This window comes from Mesoplodon mirus (genome assembly GCF_964341445.2).
Source record: "Mesoplodon mirus genome assembly, chromosome: 2".
In the NCBI taxonomy this organism is placed as follows: domain Eukaryota; kingdom Metazoa; phylum Chordata; class Mammalia; order Artiodactyla; family Ziphiidae; genus Mesoplodon; species Mesoplodon mirus.
This window is the reverse complement of record NC_138977.1, coordinates 153,073,371-153,095,686: the sequence shown is the minus strand read 5'-3', so window position 1 is coordinate 153,095,686 and position 22,316 is coordinate 153,073,371. Positions and strand designations below refer to the sequence as shown.

At 37.1% G+C, this 22,316-nt stretch overlaps 1 protein-coding gene across 1 annotated transcript in view; it reads left to right on the top strand.

The window, feature by feature from the left end:
- The first annotated feature begins 4,033 nt into the window (after positions 1-4,033).
- Positions 4,034-22,316, top strand: part of ENPEP (glutamyl aminopeptidase) — a 103,617-nt gene continuing 85,334 nt past the window's right edge. The window contains exons 1-3 of the mRNA XM_082610914.1: positions 4,034-4,848; positions 19,382-19,523; positions 21,567-21,698. Coding sequence (XP_082467040.1) covers positions 4,223-4,848; positions 19,382-19,523; positions 21,567-21,698 — 900 coding nt within the window. The 5' untranslated portion in view covers positions 4,034-4,222. The remainder of the gene's footprint in view (positions 4,849-19,381; positions 19,524-21,566; positions 21,699-22,316) is intronic.

Here is a 22,316-nt window from a genome sequence, read left to right as displayed (position 1 = left end):
AGAAAGTCAGTAGAGATCACTTAGTCTTAAGACCAACTGAACGTTTTAAAACTGTTGCTGAGACCAAACAAAAGATGACAAATATAAAATAAAATAAAATATAATTGACCAGGATCACAATGAACATTGCCAATATGGATTTAGAATGCATGGTCGTCCAAGTCAAATGCAATGGTACTCTCCTTTTTAAATTCCAACTAAACCTTTAAAGTTTGGAAATACTTGGATTGACCATGGGGTTTATAGAATTGACATGGTTGATAATTGAGACCCTGTGGCAAGATGGAAAGAAACTCATTCTGATTCTCCCTCTTCCTTATATAATATAGCCCAATTTGCAGATTCTGCTTCTTCCATTGTGATTCTAGCTTGCCATTTTTGGTTTTTTCCTGAACCATTCAGCTATGATCAACTAATAGGAGTGAAGAGCCAGTCAAAAAAATCACATTGTGGTGTTAATTATTGACATTTCTGGAGATGCTCCTAGTTCTTTGGTAAGCCAATAGCACCCCATGTACATAGAAGGGTATGTGTAATTCCTGAGACTTAACAGAAGAGCTTTAAACTGAAGCTCCAAGTGAAAAAGGGAGGTATATGCTGTGTATTCAGTATTATGGTGGGTCTCCTGCATCAATCTACCTGCTGTGGGAAGGAATTAGCCAGGAAGTTCCTTATCTTCTTAAGATCAGGAATGATTTTCAAGTCCTCACCTCCAGGGAACTTCTTTCTAGTCATTATTGGAATTTGAACTGAATTTATTTTATCTCAACATTTCTGGCATATTATGCCCACTAACCCTTCCCATTCTGGATTCTTGGTGTTCTTTTTCCCCTTTTTATTTATCCATTCACTTGTTTTTTCAAAAAGCAATCAATGAACATTTATTGAGTGTCATATATGGGAGAGATATTGGATTTGTACTTGGGGTACAAGATCGTAATACACATTGTCAAAAGCTATGGGGGAGTGTGGTCTATGATCTACAGTGAATGGCCGTACATTCTCTCCTCTGGCTTGAACCTAAATGGAAACTGACCAGATGTAGCCTTTCCAAAGTAGTTATATGTAATATAGATTTTTCAACATAAGATTAATCAATATAAACTGTTTAACTAGGTGAGTGCCTATGATGGTTCGTTGGTCTCATTATAGGAGATTTTGTGTGTGTGTGTGTGTGTGTCCTGCCAGTGGCTGCCTTGACCTTCACTGTGGATTGGATCTGGAACAAGGGCTTTCAAGATCAAGAGCCTCCTGCCACAGACTCAGTGTTCCAGTGTCAGGAAGAAGGACAGAAAGAACTGCTGCAATGGAGTGCAGCGTTACCAACTATGAAAGCTGGGGCTTTATATTTAGTAAACCCTAATATGGTGACCCTAAATGTGTTTAGTGCACAGGCTGGCTCTGCTACTCCCACTTGTATGGCTGGACGTTTTACCTCTATCACCTCAGGCAACCCTAATATGCTGACATGGATAAGATGTGATGCCCTTCACTGGATATAGGCGGCTGTTTTAGGTTGGTACTAATAAAATGTTGTGGTTGGGTCTTAGACTAAAAATTTATGCACATGTTCACACACACACACACACAAAGTACATGGATTTAAGGTATTTTATTTCTGCTAGCAAAAAATTGCATTTATCTATAAATAATGAACCCTTTATGGTGGAATTTCAGGCAAAACAGGAGAGATATTTGATAGCAGGTGGCCATTCTCAAACCCCCTTAAGTGCACCTTATTCCAAAGGTCTATTATCTTCTTTGTTCAGTTTAGTGCAAACATGGGACCTGGTGATAAGACTGCTGTATTTCTAGACAAAATTGAGTTTAAGAGTTTTATATATGTTTGCCTTAGCTGAGATTTTTTTTTTTTTTTTTTTTTTTTTTTTTTTTTTTTTGCGTTACGGGGGCCTCTCACTGTTGTGGCCTCTCCCGTTGCGGAGCACAGGCTCCAGACGCGCAGGCTCAGCGGCCATGGCTCACGGGCCCAGCCGCTCCGCAGCATGTGGGATCTTCCCGGACCGGGGCACAAACCCGTGTCCCTTGCATCGGCAGGCGGACTCTCAACCACTGCGCCACCAGGGAAGCCCCTTAGCTGAGATTTTTAAAAAATGTTTCCAGTTTAACATAATTTTATGTACATTCTTCAAAATCCTTTTCTTTTTCATTTTTTTTCAGTCATTATGCTGAGATAAATTTGATCCACACTTTCTTTTTAATTTATGGAGAACACATTAAAATGTTTGACCTGTGTAACATTTAGTGAAACATCAGATGATATTTCTGATAAAAAAAGGGATTTCAAGGCTAAAATTCATAAAGTTGACTTACCAAAATTAAACATATTATGATTAAAGTTTAGGATTACTTCAGATTGTGAAATTAATAAATAACAAGATGAACCTATGATTTAGAAAAATATACCCCTCTTGCCTTTATTTCTTACTATTTTATGAGAAAACAATAGAAATGCATAGACCAAAGTCGACCCTTTCATTCTTAAAACCTTCTCTTTTTATCTGTGTATTTAATTTATAATTTGGAACAGTTTAAAGTAGCATTTTTCAGAGTGTGGGAACACAAGACCCTCAAAAGGTACCTCACCAAACAAACTCTCTCATTAACTAAATATAGAAATCACACAATAGTATATCCTATCTGGGAGATTCACAGTGTGATGGTAGTGCCACCTGGAAGCTCTGAAAGAATGGAAGGTAGTGAAAGAATATTCTTAACTCTATCTACCGCAGCACTGCCTGCTTTGCAATTATATCTATTAATATTATCCATGGATTGCACTTTGGGAAATATTGACCAAGTTTTTCATGGTTACTTAACCCTTAAACATTTTTCCTCTTCAGAGAACAGAGGCAGTATAGTTAGATATTTGGATTTTGGACTCAGAAAACCTGAGTTCAAGCTCCAATTCTGTGACCTTGAGCAAATGACTTAACTCTTTGAATGTCAGTCCTTCCACCTCTAAAATGGGCATCATAATAGTATCAGTCTCATAGAGTTGCTGGTAAGTCTTAAATGATAACTTCTATGAAGTACCTAGCATAGTGCCTGGCATATAGCAAGCTAATTTTTTATATTTATGATTGTACTGCTACTATTAGAGATGGCTTTGGATGTATACATCTTAGCTACTCATAAACATGGAAGTCATTATTGTGATTTCTATCATCTTGAGCTTTTCATTCAGAGGCAATAGGTTTGGGCAGATAACAGATCTTTCAACAGCCAACTTTGCATCTGGAATCTCCTCCAACATCATCTACCACACTCTAAGCTAAAGAATTCAATCTCACTTAGGCAAGATTATCTAAGAGTTTAGTTATTTAACCTAACAAGTTAATCAAGTTTATCTTCCTTGTCCTTCTGTCCTTCCAACCCATTACTTTTCTGTCTCTCTTTTTTCTTCTTATGCTTTTCAGCTCCAGTACTGCTTTGACTAATTTATGTTTCCTTCTCTCTTTCATCCAGCATCAACTGAACTGATTTAGGGTGACCTGGCCATGTTTTACTAATCCACCAATTCAACAAATATTTACTCAGTACCTAAGCAGTCCTTGAATTTATGTATCACTCTGTGCACGGAACTCCAGGACCTGACTTTGGCAAAAGGCAGAATCTTAATGTTTACATAAGGTGAGGAAAAAGAATGAAAACACAGCTACCTAAAAAATAGCTGAGATGCAAGAAGCCCTTTGGTTAGGAGAGAGAGACTGTGCACACAACAGGAAGAAGCCACAGACTCAGTGGCAAAGGGTGAGTTTTTCCATCACAAGCACACCTCTTTCCCAAACGCTCTCTCCTTGAAAGCTGCTGACAGAGCTTTGGCAAAGGATCATCCTCCCACTGGCTGATAAGCTAAGCCCTGTTTTATATTTAACTCACTCCAGTAGGAAGGGTGGAGTGGGGGATGCGTTGTTTGTAAGAGGAGCCGTGACAATATTCTCGTCAGTCCTCTTCCTCCAGCTCAGCTCCTCTTCTGGAGTCCTTACCCCACCCCCTTGATTCCACATTCATCCTTGAGTGTCTAGTGGGAACGTGAAGGGAGAGGAAAAGATTCAAGCAGCCAGAGAGAGAGAGGTGTGGGAAAGGCGAAAGCAGGCTGCCAAACCAGGGAATTCCTTCCAGTTGAAGAAGGAAGACTGCTGACGTTAGTTAGTTAAATTTAACAACCTTTTATGTGTAGCATTTGACTTTGGAAACAAAAATGATCTTGGAGGAGGAAGAAGGCTCTAAGAGATACTGCATTAAAAAGAAACATGTGGCCATTATCTGTGCGGTGGTGGTGGGTGTCGGATTAATAGTAGGACTTTCTGTGGGCTTGACCAGATCGTGTTACTCTACCGACGGAGGACAGGGCACAACCCAGGCTCCTTCCCACAGGCCTCCCACTTTGAGCCCTCCACAGGACCAGGGGGTCTGCCCTGCCAGTGAAGATGAAAGTGGAGGCTGGAAAGATTTCAGGCTGCCTGACTTCATCAACCCAGTGCACTACGGCCTGGAGGTGAAGCCCCTGTTGGAGGAGGACACGTACACGGGCAGCGTGAACATCTCCATCAACGTGAGCTCACCCACCTGGAACCTGTGGCTGCACCTCCGGGAGACGAGGATCACCCAGCTCCCGGTGCTGAGGAAGCCCTCCGGGGAGCAGGTGAAAGTCAGGCGGTGCTTCGAATACAAAAAGCAGGAGTATGTGGTGGTGGAGACAGAAGAAGAGCTTGCACCCAGCGGTGGCAAGGGTCTCTACCACTTGATCATGGAGTTCGCCGGCCGGCTGAACAGCTCGCTCGTGGGGTTTTATAAAACAACATACATGGAGAAAGGACAAAACAAGTAAATTTTTTTTTTTGCTTTATTTCTCCAAAGCTATATATTTGCTTTCCATTTCTTCTCCTTCCCTTTCACTTTCCACCTTTCAATTATATTGATGGTCTGATCTTTATCTAAACTTGGTTTCATTTCTGCCTGTTCATCTGGGAAGCAAAAATTCTTGACCTTTTATATTTTCAAAGCCTATCACAAAATTTGAAAGTATTGAATGAGCTGCATGGCGTCTAAAAAATCAGTGTAAGTCCTTTATTTCATCAGGAACAATCATAATATACTGCATTCTATCCTTAATATTTACATGAACTACCTCAAACTTTAAAAATACATGTGTCTGGTAAATTTCACTGGTGATATTCTTGGGCTATATGGCAATGATTTTAAAGTGAACTTTTAAAATGATATCACACTAAATTTAAGTGAAAATCAGTAAATATCAATTATAATTTTGTCTGTTTTACTGGAGAAGAAACATTGAAAGAGTATGTAAAATCCAAGCAATTGTCTTTGTGTTTTCATTTAGGAAGGAAGGTAGGACTATGTCTTTTTAATCTCATATGGCCAGAACCATGTTTTACAGATAGGCTTTCAATAAATACTCATTGAGTCCATACATTAGTGGTAGCACACGGATAAATCTTCAGGCTTATTAACTATCATGCAGTATGCCATGGTTATGCTAAGCCTTTTGTGACATAAAAGATATATTAAGCAATTAAGAACATAAATATATCCCCCCCACACAGCCCTCCTAGTATACATGTATATATACTTGCATTCCGAGTCTAGCCAAATGGTTACTTGCCTTGTCGCTCAATCAGAGGCTATTACTAGAGCTTTGTCAAAGGCATAAACTCTCTCAATGAACTCAAAAAACCTTCACTCTGTGGGTGTAGTCCTTGCATCAGAGAGGAAGGCTACACCTGAGGTACCACTGAACTTGAACCTGCTTTGACCTTTGCCTACTTAGATTCTGAACAAGTAAATGATTAAGAAACCTTATATCACTATTCAGAGTGAGACTGAGGCCAGCCCTCTGAATATTCCTTTCCTATGTTGTTTTAAGCATTTTATAGAGCAAAGCAAATCTTTTGGTCAAAATTCTTCCTATTGTTTGTCAGAGAGACCCAGGGATAAAAATAAAATATTATACTTTCTTATCTCACTGTGTAGTACAGCAATAAACTGAATAGAAATGATAGTCTGAAAAAAATATTTGGAGGGATCATGTTCATATAGATACTGTATCTTTTTTTTTCTTTTTGCGGTACGCGGGCCTCTCAGTGCTGTGGCCTCTCCCGTTGCGGAGCACAGGCTCCGGACGCACAGGCTCAGCGGCCGTGGCTCATGGGCCCAGCCACTCCACGGCATGTGGGATCTTCCCGGACCGGGGCATGAACCCGGGTTCCCTGCATTGGCAGGCGGACTCTCAACCACTGTGCCACCAGGGAAGCCCTAGACACTGTATCTTAATATTATTTGCAAAAAACAAGCTTCTTTATTGTTTACATATTCTTTCTGTTTATAAAAATTACAAATGTTGAAAGCATAGGAAATTATAAAAAGGAAAAAAAGAACCTATAAATAATTTCACCACCCAGTGGTTAGCCCTGTTAAAACGTTAATGTATAGTCTAATTTTTTTTAGGTAATCAAAATTGTAATTATGTCTACATATCTCTCTCTGTCCATATACCTTTTAACTGAATATATTGTAAGCATTTCCCTTTGCTAAATATTTTCAAGAATCTGATTTTAAAGATTGTGCAATATTCCACTGCATGAATGCAGTTTTTTTTTAAACCAATTCCCTAATGTTGGACATTTGAGTAGCTTCCAGTATTTTATTACTATAAACAAGTCAGAAAGAACATAGTTGTAAGTACCTGTAAGTGTGTGTCTATTTATTTTCTCATGTTAGGATATAGTCCGAAAAATAGAATTGCTGGGTCAAAGGGTACAAATATGTCAAGAAACATGTAACATTTATTTTGTTTAATTATTTCATAAATAGGACACATACACTACAGAAAACTTGAGAAACAGAAAATTATAAGAAAAAAAATCCATCTATAAGTCCATCACTCAAGCATAGTCATTGTTAGCATTTAGGCAGACATTCTTCTAGCTATTTTTTCTGGATACAGATAAACATGGCATTATTATGCTGTATATAGTATTGTGTAACATGTTTTTACAATACATCAACACTTTAACATATAATTTGGTATTCTTCCACAAATGACTTAATGGATATATGATAGCCCATTGTATCAATATAATGTAATTCATTCAACTTTCCCATTAGATTTGGGCACTTAAATTGCTTCTACTTTTTTACCTATAAACACCTATAAAATGTAATGAACAACCTTATAAAAAACTATGAATAGTATTTTCTAATATTTCTATAGGAAATTTCTTAGGAAATTGGCTCAAACTACAAATGTACAAGTGCATGCATGTGTGTGTATATATACACACATCTACACATATATAACACATGTGCATGCACGTGTGTATACGTGTGTCTCTAAACTGACTTTCAAAAATATGTCCCAAATTACATTTCCACAAACAATGAATGAAAGAACTTATTTCTCTGAGCCTTACTAACGATAGGATGATTTTTTTATGTGTTTGCAATTTGGTAAAGGAATAATACTCTAAAGAATATCTACCTTCAAGAGATTCTAAAAATCTGTTAGTGTAAAGTGAAAACAAGTCAAAACTTTTAAATGATTATTGCTGAGTTTAAAACTGCTTTTTGGGTTGTGAAAACAACAGAAATTGCATCTGGGTAAAGCCATCAAAATACTTTATAAAATTCTATACACTACAGGAAGGCCAAAAAATATGGAACACAGTTCCATTAATAAGTTTCTGTTATATATTTTATAAGTACAAAAAATTACTAATGCTAAAATATATATTATTCATTCTAACTCTTTGGATTATTTTACTGTATGAGTTAGTTTTATGATAAGATATATACTTGAGAGATGACATTCTGAAACTTAGCTGTCTTAGTTGCTAAAATACTCAGAAATACTAAGTGACGCAAGGTTGGGGAGGAAGGCTGGTGCTCAATTAGGCTCCCATGGAGGACTGGTGTCACCAGGTTTGTCTGTTTTCATTGGTAGCAGATGAAGCTCTCACATTACACAGGATGCAGCCAGTTTTGCACTGCACACATGGTTTTGGAATGGTTCTGGAACATACTCAATAACCTCATTTAGGCTCAATGGAATACTTTTTGTTTTTCTTATTATGAAATATTTCAAGCATATGAGAAAAGTGCATTGTTTTCTTTCAACCGTGTGAATAACATTTTGACAATGCAGGCCTCTCTAGTGGGTCTCATCTACAGAGTGCAGAGGAGGGCCCCACAAGAGTGAGTTCAGGGGGAACAGCACCATCCTTTCAGATTATAGAGTGAACTTTGTAATATTTGATGCTCATACAATTTCAAATGCCATCAGAGTAATACATTTTATGTATACCATCAAGATTATACTTTCCAACCCTTCTGCCTTATTGTAAAATTAACTCCAGGATTGAGTATATGCGGTATGGGATATGACCGTCGCAATCACAATGCAAATAAACATTAGTGCACTCAATAGTAACCAAAATTACTTGATTTCTGTAAATACAACTGACACTTGAACTTCATGGAGAAGAGACAACTATCTGAGCTTCTTTCCCTCAAAATTCAGAGGCAAATGGAGACTTGGAGAAGGTAGAGCCAGTTTAGAGTTCCCTAGCCATAATAATTGTATCATCTCACCGGGGAGAGAGCTATAGTGAGGCTCAGGAGAAGAAAGTTTGGGAAACTTAACAGCCACTTTTCCTACTCTCTGGTCTATTCCTTTGGGTCTGAGGAAAACCACTTTGAAGGATTGGAACCTTTGGAATGTTTTCCTGCCCACACCACCAAACCGCTTCAACACTCTTTCTCAATAGTTATGTAGGATTTCCAGTTGTTCTCTTCTCGGAGTTCCCCTCTACTCACATCTCCAAAGTATATAACAGTATTCTCTTCTCTCCAAGGTTCAGCATTTCCTTCTCTTCATTTGGATTGCTCTTACACAGCATTTCCTAATTATCTGTTCCAGAGAGTTCTAGTTGCATGGGATATGAATAGATATTGCCAGAAAAATGCAAGGGAGGGATTCTGTGGCCAAATTTCTTTGGGAAATAATACTAAACACAAAATTATGTTAAAGGTTTTTAAACTTTAAAGTTTTTTAAAGTGGTGGGACTTTTCAGAGACTTTTACATGATAATATTCATTATGAACCTCTAGAAGCTGCCATAGTATGCAGTTTCCCAACTGCATGAGACTGTGGAATCTTCTGTGGGTCCCTGAGGGTAGGGTCCCTGTGTCTCTCTTGTTCACTACCTAGCACACAGAGAGAACTTAATGATTATTAAATGAATATATAGAAATTTTCATATAGGCTCTCACACTAGTGTCCTCTGGAACATGCTGGGACATGCTGCATCGCCACAGCCCCTTTCCCATAGAGGAATCCAATTTCGACCAATGACACCTCCACCTTCCCACTCAGGTTGGAAAACTTCCCTTGGTTCCTTTTCTCCCTGTCTTGTCAAAGGCAAGAGAAGTCAGTAGAATCTTTTTTTGACTTAGGAATGCAGTCTTCATACTTTAAGGACTGAGAACCATTGGAATTGACAGGAATTACAACAAGAATTTAAAAGAGGGACAGATGGTTTCCGGTTGGGTTTTCTGAGTTTTTACAGCATTGCTGGGATTGAAGCTGAATTTTGATGTAATGGTGGGATTTCAATAGGAAGAGGCAAGCAAGAAGGTAAAAAGCAGGCAAACAGGAAAGGCACTAGGTCAAAAAAGCATAGTAGGGAGAAGTAAGTTTGTAGGAGAGGTTTATATGAAGAGGCTAGCTAGAGATAACTCTGGAAAACCCGCAGGAAAAAAAAAAGTAAGGATAATTAATGACAGGCATTATGCAGGAGAAGTTAACCAATGACTATTTACATGGGGAGAAAAGAACTAAATCTATACATGAGTATATGAGAGAAACTGCAGTTATCCAGGAAAGAGAAGATTATGAGGATCAGGTAGGACAGTGATTTCAGGACAGACAGAAGAGAACATAATGGAGAAAATAGCTTGCAGGTAACATAGTCAGGATTTGCAGACTGACTGGCTGTGGGGAAGAGATGAGTTATACATCTAGGATGCTCCAGATATCTGATCTGATAGCCCACACCTTTCACTGATATTGAAAATAGAAGAACCAGGTTTAGAAGGGAAGGTCATGAGTTCGGTGACAGATGTGTTGAATGCCTGTCAGACATCTAGGAAGAGACGTCTAGTAGGCATTTGGATAATTAAATCTGAAGCACAAGGTTAGGTCTTGTGATAAAAATTTAAGAGTTAAGTGGAAACAGAGCAGAAATCATTGAGATGGTCATAATAAAGTGTGTGCACGTGTGCGTGCATTATATCCTCACGCACAGATATGTATACACTCATTTGTAGTTTTGATCTTGACATTTTAATTGTATGTCAGTTTATTCATTGTATTGATATGTCGAGCTATCAGTATGCACATTATCAATAAAGAACAGCTTCAGCAGGGGTGTCTTGTTTACTTGTTGCAGGATGCATAGTAATTTCCTTTATTTTGGAAGCAAGGAAACAATAAGAAATATTACTTGACCTTGAGTATCCTCTACATAGAAAAAAAAAGCATTTGGAAAATAAATTTAAATAATTAATTGGTTCAAACCACCATAAAAATAGGTTGGAGGGCCTTCCCTGATGGCACAGTGGTTGAGGGTCCACCTGCCAATGAAGGGGACACGGGTTCGTGCCCCGGTCCGGGAAAATCCCACATGCCAGCAGAGCGGCTGGGCCCGTGAGCCATGGCTGCTGAGCCTGTGCGTCCGGAGCCTGTGCTCCGCAAGGGGAGAGGCCACAACAGTGAGAGGCCCGTGTACCGAAAAAAAATGGTTGGAGTTTGAATAATCTAGATGGGTTGTCTTGCACTGATCAGCTCCTCTACCGAATTCTGGAACCCTTTACTAGTCTGCAAAGACACTTCATTGTGGCTGCCTCGCCTGCATCAGAAGTCTTTCATTTAAGTTTTTCACACAGACCTTGCTGTTTATTTTGTTGGCTCAAGATATTAAACTGATGAACATAGCCTGAGAGTCTTCATTGGAAACAGTATGCCAGATGATTTATGAGGTAATCAAGTAGTTGGTTTTTTCTAAGTTGATTCAGAGTGAACGGTTGGTGCTTGCAATCATCACTTCCTCTCTCTTCAGCATTCTCTAAGGTCACCTTGATCTGATGCACTCAGAGAAGTCAGAGGAATGACTTCCCTTTTGTAATTAAGCTACACAGAATTATACTTTTAATGTGCTGGGTCTAGTAAGTGACTTAAAACACAGAGAGGCCCCTATGTACAAATGGTTTACCTCAGCACATTTGCCTGGCATTATAATTATTTAGGACATACCCAAGAGTTACTCCTGAACACACTGTGAGATTAGCCGGGCCTTTTCCATTAACTTGCAAATCAACTCATCTAATTTAAAAAAGAAGTTTCAATCGCTGAATAAAACCTCTCCAAAGAAGTTGTGATCTAAAGTGGTTTTGTATTGCTATCTCATATACATTGTTTTCAAATCTGCATATATTTAGAAAACTTTAGTAACTCTGGATGGAATGTAGCATATACAAATAGGGCCTTTTTAAATAATTGAAGTATAGTTAATTTACGATATTATATTAGCTTCAGGTGTACAACACAGTGATTCAATATTTTTATAGATTATACTCCATTTAAAGTTACTATAAAATATTGGCTATATTCCCTGTGCTGTACAATATATCCTTGTAGCTTATTTATTTTATACATAGTAGTTTGTACCTCTTGATCCCCTACCACATTTTGCCCCTCCCCCTTCCCTATCCCCACTGGTAACCACTGGTTTGTTCTCTATATCTGTGAGTTTATTTCTGTTCTATTTGTTTATTTTTTAGATTCCACATATAAGTGATAACATACAATATTTGTCTTTCTCTGTCTGACTTATTTCATTAAGCATAATATCCTTCAGGTCTATGCATATTATTGCAAATGGCAGACTTTCATTCTTTTTTATGGCTGAGTAATATCCATTGTATACATAAATACTACATCCTCTTTATCCATTCATTTGTTGATGGACACTTAGGTTGCTTCCATATCATGTCTATGAACACTGGAGTGCATGTATCTTTTCAAATTAGTGTTTTTATTTTTTTTCCAGATAGATACCCAGGACTGGAATTGCTGGGTCATATGGTAGTCCAATTTTTAGTTTTATGAGGAGCCTCCATACTGTTTTCCATAGTGACTGTACCAATTTGCATTCCCACCAACAGCGTACCAGGGTTCCCTTTTCTCCACATCCTTACCAACGTTTGTATTTTTTGATAATAGCCATTCTGACAGGTGTGAGGCGATATCTCACTGTTTTTATTTACATTTCTCTGATGATTAGTGATGTTGAGCATATGTTTTGTGTGCCTGTTCCCCATCTGTATGTCTTCTTTGGAAAATTGTCTATTCAGGTCTTCTGCCATTTTTATTCAGGTTGTTCATTTTTTGGGTATTGAGTTATATAAGCTGTTTATGTATTATGGATATTAACCCCTTACTGGTCACATCATTTGCTAATCTTTTCTCCCATTTCATAGGCTGTCTTTTTGTTTTGTCAATGATTCCCTTTGCTGTGCAAAAGCTTTTAAGTTTAATTAGATCCCATTTGTTTATTTTTTGTTTCCTTTGCCATAAGAGACAGATTTAAAAATATATTGCTACAATTTATGTGAGTGTTCTGCCTATGTATTCTTCTAGGGGTTTTATGATTTCTGGTCTTACATTTAGGTCTTTAATTTATTTTGAGTTGATTTTTGTATATAGTGTGCGAAAATGTTCTAATTTCATTCTTTTACGTGTAGCTGTCCAGGTTTCTGAGCACCATTTATTAAAGAAAATGTCTTTTCCCCATTGTATATTCTTGCCTCCTTTGTCATAGATTGACTATAAGTGCGTGCGTTTATTTCTGGGCTCTCTATTCTATTCTATTGATCTATGTGTCTGATTTTGTGCCAGTATCATACTGTTTTGGTTACTGTAGCTTTGTAGTCTGAAGTCTGAAGCCAGAGCGTGATATCTCCAGCTTTGTTCTCTTTTCTCAAGATTGCTTTGGCAAATTGGGGTCTTTTGTGGTTCCATATGAATTTCAGGATTTGCTCCAGTTCTGTGAAAAACATCATGAGTATTTTGATAGGGATTGTATTAAATCTGTAGATTGCTTCGGGTAGTGTGGACATTTTAACAGTATCAATTCTTCTAATCCATGAACCTAGGATATCTTTCCATTTCTTTGCATCACCTTCAATTTCCTTCATCAATGTCTTATACTTTTCAGAGTATAGGTTTCTCACCTCCTTGGTTAAGTTTATTCCTAGGTATTTTATTCTTTTTGACATGATTTTAAACAGGATTATTTTCTTGCTTTCTCTTTCTTTTGGTTCATTATTACTGTATAGAAAAGCAACAGATTTCTGTATACTAATCTTGTATCTTGCAAGTTTACTGACTTCATTTATTAGTTCTAATAGTTTTTTAGTGGAGAACTTAGGGTTTTCTATATATAGTATCATGCAAATAGTGACAATTTTACTTCTTTCTTTCCTATTTGGATGCCTTTTGTTTTTTCTTCTTGTATGATTGCTATGGCTAGGATCTCCAATACTATAAATAAATAATTGACAAGAATGGGCATTCTTGTCTTGTTCCTGATTTTAGAGGAAAAGCTTTCAGCTTTCCACCACTGAGTATGATGTTAGCTGTGGGTTTGTCATGTATGGGCTTTATTATGTTGAGATATGTTCCCTTTATACCAACTTCAATGAGAGTTTTTATCATGAGTGGATGTTGAATTTTGTTAAATGTTTTTCCTACAGCTATTGAGATAATCATGTGATTTTAATGTTTCCTGTTGTTAATGTGGTGTATCACATTGATTGATTTGTGGATCTTGAACCATCACTGCATCCCTGGAATAAATCCTACTTGATCATGGTGTCTGATCCTTTTTATATATTGTTGAATTCAGTTTGCTGATTTCATTGAGGATTTTTATATCTATATTCATCAGAGATATTGGCTTGTAATTTTCTTTTTTTGTAGTATTTTTGCCTACTTTCAGTATCAGAGTAACAGTGGCCTCGTGGGGTGAATTTGGAAGTGTTCCCTCCTCTTCAATTTTTTTAGAATAGTTTGAGAGGGATAGATATTAGCTCTTCTCTATATGTTTGGTAATTCCCCTGTGACGTTGTCTGGTCCTGGACTTTTGTTTGCTAGTTTTTTTTTTAGATTGGTCTAAAAATTGGTCAGATTGTCTATTTCTTCCTGATGCAGTCTTGGAAGATTTTATGTCTCCAGAAATTTATCCATTTCTTCTAGGTTGTCTAAGTTATTGCTTTATTGCTGTTCATAATATTCTCTTATTTTTTTTAATCTGTTATATTGGTTGTAATTTCTCCTCTTTCATTTCTTATTTTGTTAATTTGGGTCCTCTCTTTTTTCTTGGTGAGCCTGGCTAACCACTTATAAAGTTTGTTTATCTTTCCAAAAAAACAATCTTTTATTGATCTTTTCTTTTTTTTTTCAGTGTCTATTTATTTCCTTTCTGATCTTTATTATTTCCTTCTTTCTACTGACTTTGGGCTCTGTTTGTTCTTCTTTTTCTAAGTCTTTTAGTTGGTAGGTTAGGTTTTTTTTTTGTTTTTTTTTTTTTTTTGCTGTACGCGGGCCTCTCACTGTTGTGGCCTCTCCCGTTGCGGAGCACAGGCTCCGGACGCGCAGGCTCAGCGGCCATGGCTCACGGGCCCAGCCGCTCCGCGGCAAATGGGATCCTCCCAGACCGGGGCACGAACCCGTATCCCCTGCATCGGCAGGCGGACTCTCAACCACTGCGCCACCAGGGAGGCCCTGTAGGTTAGGTTTTTTATGTGAGACTTTTCTTGTTCCTTGAGGTAAGCCTGTGTTGCTATAAATTTCTCTCTTAAAACTGCTTTTGAGGCATCCAATAGATTTTGGATAGTTATGTTTTTATTTCCATTTGTCTCAAGGTATTTTCTGATTTCCTCTTTGATTTCTTGATTGACCCATTGGGGTTTTTTTTTTTGTGTGTGTGTGTGTGTGTGTGTTTTTGCAGTATGCAGGCCTCTCACTGTGTGGCCTCTCCCATTGAGGAGCACAGGCTCCAGACAAGCAAGCTCAGTGGCCGTGGCTCACGGGCCCAGCCGCTCCGCAGCATGTGGGATCTTCCCGGACCAGGGCACAAACCCGTGTCCCCTGCATCAGCAGGCGGACTCTCAACCACTGCGCCACCAGGGAAGCCCGACCCATTGGTTTTTTAGTAGCGTGTTGTTTAGTCTCCACCTGCTTTGTGTTTTTCCTGTTTTTCTTCCTGTAAATGATTTCTACTTTCATACCATTGTAGTCAGAAAAAATGCTTGATATAATTTCTATCCTCTTAAATTTGTTGAGACTTGTTTTGTGGCCTAGCATACAATCTATCCTGGAGAATGTTGCATGGGCTCTTGAAAAGAATGTGTATTCTGCTGTTTTTGGATGGAATGTCCTGTAGATACATATTAAGTCCAACTGGTCTAATGTGTCATTTAAGACCACTGATTTCTTAATGGTTTTCTATCTGATGATTCTATCTGGATGACTGTCCATTGATGTAAGTGGTGTGATCAAGTCCCCTACTATTATTGTATTATTGTCAATCTCTCCCTTTTTGTCTGTTAATCACACTCATATTTCCAAATTAGTTATCTGGCTTATTTCTGAGGTGCGACTAAACTGAAACATTCTTGCAGAGAGTGACATTTTCTCTTCCTTTGCCTGGGGAAGAAATCAGAATCCAGAGGAATTCAAAAGAAAAAAGCAGCTGACTAAACATGGGGTTGGAGCCTGGTGGATCTTCTTATAAATCCTTAGTACACTGGGGAAGTGTACAGGCTTCTTTATATTCTGATGCATTTGCAATTCACTACAGTCTACATGTGTTAGAAACTTCAATTGATTAGTTAAACTGTTATCACAAAAACTAATCAGTAATACTGAAGAATAAATTCTTGGCTGGGACTTTTTGGGTAACTTTATTTTGAAATAATTTCAAACTTAACAGAACAGTTACAAGAACAATACAAGGAACTCCTAGGAACACCAACAATTGTTTACATTTTGTCCTATTTCCTCTCTTCCCAGCAACCCCATGTCTCTGTGTCTCTCTAGACCTTTAGAGTATATTGAAACATTGTCTCCCTTTACCTCTTCACATTCAGTACATATTTCTTAAGTACAGAGACATTTTCTAACATAACCACAGTACAGTTATCAGCATCAGAACATTTAACATTGATATGATAATCATCTAATCCACAGTCATAATCAAATTTCATCAATTAACCCAGTATTTTTTTTCCCAGTCCAGTATCCAGTTTGGATTCATGCAATACATTTAATGTCATGCCTTTTTAAACTCCTTTAAAATGGAACAGTCCCTTGTCTTTCTTTGTCTTTCACAACCTTGATATTTTTGAAGAGCACAGGCCAGTTATTTTGAGAATATCCCTCAGTTTTAGTTTGATATTCCTCATGATTTAAAAATGCAAGTTAAGCATTTTTGTCAGGAATTTCAGAGAAGTGATACTTAGTCCCTCTCACAAAGTCACATCAGGAGACACGTTATGTTGATCTGTACAATTATTAGTGATCTTTGATTACTTGCTTAAGGCGGTATCCAACAGTTTTCTTCATTGTAAAGTTATAATTTTTTTCTTTGTAAGTAATTTTCAGAGAAAGTGTTTGAAACTATTCAGATATCCCTTTCCTCAACAAACTTTCATCCACTTTGTTTTAGCATCCACTGATGATTTTCTAAAGCCATCATTCCTCCTAAAATTATTAGTAGGCAATCTACTGTAAAGAAGAGCTTTCCTTTGCCCCATTTATTTATTCATATGTTTTATCATGGATTCTTATTTTAATCAGTAGTTTATAATTCCATTACTTATTTTGATGTTCCCCCAGATCTGGCCAGGGGTAGTCTCCTCCAGCTGGCTTTTGTGTCCTTTTGACTTATTCTTATGATTCTTTGAAAACTTCCTTACTTTTTGGCAAAGCAAGATGTTCCAGGTTCATTTTGGACCTTTCCGATCCAGCACTGGAATGAGGAAGTTTTATGAAGAGTTCTGGTTCCTTTTATTGGAGTGGTAATGGGAACTAGTTGTGCTCATTGCTACAAGCTTGTCATTTCTTCTAGTCCTGTTCAGCAGACAAAACTAGGAAATACATGTCTTTGTGTATTTTTATCTCCATTTACATATATAGATACATGTGTACATGAAAAATCATTAAGTATACACTGAACCTGCAGTTACAGTTCAATACCAAGGTCTAGTCTTCCTTTTTTACAAATTTATAACTCTATTCCCCAGCTGTGAGAAACCTGCCTTCTGTTATCCTTATTTTTTTTTCATTTGCTCAAGCTTGGGATACAGAGAAGATTGTTTCTGAACTGTTAACTCATGCCACTGCAACAATCCAAATCTAAATCTATTTACTGAAGCGCAATATTGATTTACAGTTATTTTTAGGTAAAATTTATATACATTAAATGCACAAATCTAATGGGAACAATTCAATGAATTTTGACAAATGCACACATCTTTGTTAACCACACCCATAAAAAGGTATAGTTTTTTTTTAACATCTTTATTGGAGTATAATTGCTTTACAATGGTGTGTTAGTTTCTGCTTTATAACAAAATGAATCAGCTATATATAAGGTATAGATTTTTTCAGTCATCCCAGAAAGTTGTCCGCCTCAGTCAACAGTGTCTTAAAAGACAGCACTTCTCCAGTTTTATTTTTTACAGATTAGTTTTTTTGGTTGAATTTTTAACAACTAATTTTTGTATCCAGAGGGTTTTAAAAGAAATTCAAAAATATTTTAATTTCTTGTAGTTGGATGTTGACCTATGACATATTATTTTTTAGATAAGTTAATGTATATAATGCATCCTTGAACCCAAATGAAATGAAGATACTTACCATTGCCTCTGCTGACCCCTTAGTCCCTCCAGTTCACTGTACTTCAGCTACACTGGATATCTTTCAGGTCTCAACCACATTAAATTCTTTTCCACTTTAGAGACTGTGCACTTGCTGTTCCTTCTGTTAAGGAAACACATTTTCCCTAATCTTCACCTGTCTGGGTTTTTCTCATCATTTGGATCTCAGCAAACCATCACCTACTCCAAGAGATTGTCCCTGACTACTCTACCTAATATTGCTCACCACTTTTCCTGAGTCATTCTCTGTCACTTCCCCTGTTTTATTTTCTATATAGCTCTTATCACTCTCCTTATTTATCTATTTATTTATTTATTCTTTGTTATTCCCTCAGAACCCAGAATAATGCCTGGTAGATGTCTGCGTCTGTGTGTGTGTGTGTGTGCGTGTGTGTGTGTGTAGGAAGGGGTTCAATTAATATTTATTGGATCAATGAACAATGTAACAATTTGTTATTCTTTATGAAATATGTTCCTTAGTCTCTGAGAATTCTGAAGGATGAAATATTTTCCTTACACAAATTATTAATTAATATAAGTCAACATTTCTTTCCTTTTACACTTTTTCCTCTGCTTACTCTTCTAATGAGCAAATGTACAATATCTTACTGTAATTTAACTACATGTAAAAAGTTTACATTCATTGATTTTTTTTTGAGCAATTACTCAGAAAAAATATTTCCACTTTGAAATGATGGAAACATTAAACATTAACATTTTAGTTTAATAAGCATGAAGTTAGAGCCATAAGGAATACTGTCTCTTTCCAAAAGTGGACTTTAAACCTGGCCAAAGGTTGCTTCACTGGGAGATTGCTCAGGGACTGACTTTGCATGAAAATGAAAAGTAAGGGATTTGTCCCTGGTGTAACATAAGTAAGAAAGAATGTACTATTAGGGACAGGAGCTGTGGACTCTGGAATATACTCCTCTACTCCGTGACAGGACACAGCTGTTCACACTCACAAGGACAGGTACAAGCAAGCCTTTGAGTTTGGCTTTGTGTTTATCTACTTGTCGCTTGATGGCTTTAGGATGGAAAGAGTGATAGCTCAAAATCGGATTGATTTTTGCTCATTTAGAGTTCACAGATTTTTAGTTATGGCAACAAAATACCTAACTACTCATATAAAATATCTGAAGCAGTTTCTGAATTTTCATTTATTTGTTAACCTAACAATTCCAGGAAAGACTTTGACAACTATTTGATAGTTTTCTGGATGGAAACTCATTTTAAGAAATGCAGTAGTTATAATTACATAGCTGATTCTTTTCTATAGGAATAGAAACATAGGGGCTATCAGAAGAGGTAACAAATATTTTGTGTGTTTATTTCTAAGGATCATAGCAGCCACTGATCATGAACCAACAGATGCCAGGAAATCCTTCCCTTGTTTTGATGAGCCCAACAAAAAGGCAACTTATACAATATCTATCATCCACCCCAAAGAATATAAGGCAATTTCAAATATGCCAGTGGAGGTGAGTATTTTAAAATTTTTAATTTATGCAGATAGTCTGTTTATAATATCAGGTAAATTATCTGCTTTGCTATGAAAGAACCTACTGAATTCTAAAATAAATGTGCTCTAATAGCTTATTTAGAGGCTTGAAAATACATTTGGGCAATCTCTTTTGAGTACTAGACATCTTTAATTCAAGATATCACATTCCAGTCAAAATACCACGTTAGGTATTTCTAAGAATAGATACAGTAGACATACATTAGCTGGGTTCTGCTTAAATGAAAGAAGCCCCTAATCATGACAAATTAAAGGCAAACTAATGGAATTACAGATTTAAAAATATTCAAGGGCCTAGTTACTATTCTTGGTTTTCAGTTGAATATAAACCCAGTTTTTAATATAGGGCTACTACAAAAAATCATCAGTTAAATATTGGAATATAGCCGTAACTCCAGGAAACACCAGGCCCATAGGTATTCTAGTGATCAAGAAGTACTCATTAAATGTTAAAAAAAAAATAGGCTACAATAAGTTCTGTTTGTATAATTATTAACATGACTCTTTCCTCTGCTACTGCTCCTCCTCTCCAGAATGGGTAACGCTGTTAACTAAAGCATCATTACCTCAAGGTTGAGGTTTATTATTCCTTATACCTTTGACATGTAAAAGGGTGAAGCTAATCCTTAGATATAATTGTCACCTATCTAATACCAGAAAAGCATTGTGCCTACACTACAACTCCCATCTTTCTGATCCACTATGTGAAATATCATCACTGAAATTCATCCTCTTTAATTACAAATATCCCTTGAAAAAGCAAACCAAAGCTTTAAGAAGGTTAAAAAGTAAACTGTTGTTTAAAAAGTAAACTGTAAGCTTATCAACTTTTCTTCTGGTGTCAGACAACTGGGCAATTGGGTTTTGATTGGAGAAGAAAGAGGAAAGGATAAACCTAAACTATGACACTCTAATCCAGAAGACTGGATCAGAATAAAATGCCATCAGAATTTTTTGGCATGGAACAGAGAAAATGAAGGTGGGAGGAGCAAGAATGCAAACTTTACTAACCTCTGTTTATGGTTTCCTCACATGACCTTTTTGTTTTGCAGAGTATATACTTCTTCACTTTCACCTAGTTCCAGAAACTAGTCCTGGAAGAAGGTGAATAATCTGGGTCCTTAGGAGATCAAAACTACTACTAAGTTTTTATCAGAGAGTAACTTTGCTGGGGCTCCAACTCTTCTCTATAAGCATGTGCACATAACATGCTTGCCTTGTCGATGATGCATCAAGTTCTAGTCTAGCCTTCCTCTCTTAATCCTTTTTTAAAGCTTTCCACTGTAGAGTGACTCACTGTGTGGCTGTAGGGCATGTGGAAATGTTTAAACAATGGGTAGCAGGAATTAGGCAACTATTTATGGATGAAGTATTAGGACAGATGACTGGCTGAGAGAGGAAGGCAAAGCTGGCATGGACAGAAAACCAGACAGATGGGGTCGGTAGTTGCATGAAGTAATGCAATCCTTCTCTCTCTCCATGGTAACCAAAGCAGTGACTTTAGTGACCATACCCTGGGTCTCAGATGGAGACAACCAGAGATGGAAAAGACAACCTGACATTCTGCTATGCCTGGTACAGCTATTGCTCTCTTGCACATAGTCAAATCAGCAAATACCTGCTTAGTTCTTCCTGTGTGCAAGGCACTGAGCACTAGCCTGTTCTTCATTAAGAGGCCATAGTACCTGCTCAAATATTATGGCCAGGATTGTGTGTTTAATGTAGAAAGATAAACTCGTGTCCAGTTTATATCACAAAGTTGTATTTCTCCCTGAGAAACCTCATATGGTATACAGTTCAATCACTCTTTCACAGTACTAAAAATAAAATGAATTTTCCTCTAGTTTTTTTCAACATCGCCAGTTAGGGGTAAAATTTATTTTTACACCTAAGCTTTGACAAAGGACTTCTGACTGTAAAGCTAGGTTTGGAGTAATTTTTTGTTTGTCTTGTCCATGACTGATCTTTTTATAAATAAAAGATTATCTTTTGCTTTCAACAGAAAGAAGAGTCGGTGGATGATAAATGGAATCGAACAACTTTCCAGAAGTCTGTTCCCATGAGCACTTACCTGGTGTGCTTTGCTGTACATCAGTTTGACTCCATAATGAGGATATCAAATAGGGGGATACCTGTGAGTACCATTACATATTTTTTAAATTTACCACCTACGCATTTGTGATTTTACAATTTTTTTGAATAGTTGTTTGTTTTTTTTTCACACAACATACAAGAAAAGCCCGTTAGTCACCAGGTTCTGTGAGCCTGATGATACACTGAATAATATAGAAAAATGTAAAATGAAAGGACCCAGGTGAAAAATAAACAAACAAAACAGCCATAGGAATGGATAGTCATGAATTATTTTAAGGTGAAAATTCACTATAAGTCCAAAGCTAGCTCCTAAGTATATCAGCACAAAGATATTAAATATTTGCACATGCTTAATTTAGTAAAATGATTGGGTGTATGTGTTTGGGTGGGGTCCCAGATGAAGACCAGAGGGAGAGGAGGAAACCAGAGGGAGATGAAAATCCTTCAAGTAACTAAGCACTGAGATGTTTGTGGTGTCATTCCAATATGTAATTCAACATAGGACAACAGCAAAGTATCAAAAGGCATTTTCTAAAAGTGTAAGAAAATACAAATAAGCTTTTTTTAAATCAAAATGATGAACTGAATAATTTTCTTTTGAAAAACTAAATACTTTTACCTAATTATTTTTCTCTTTTTGGGGGCCCCCAATTTGCTC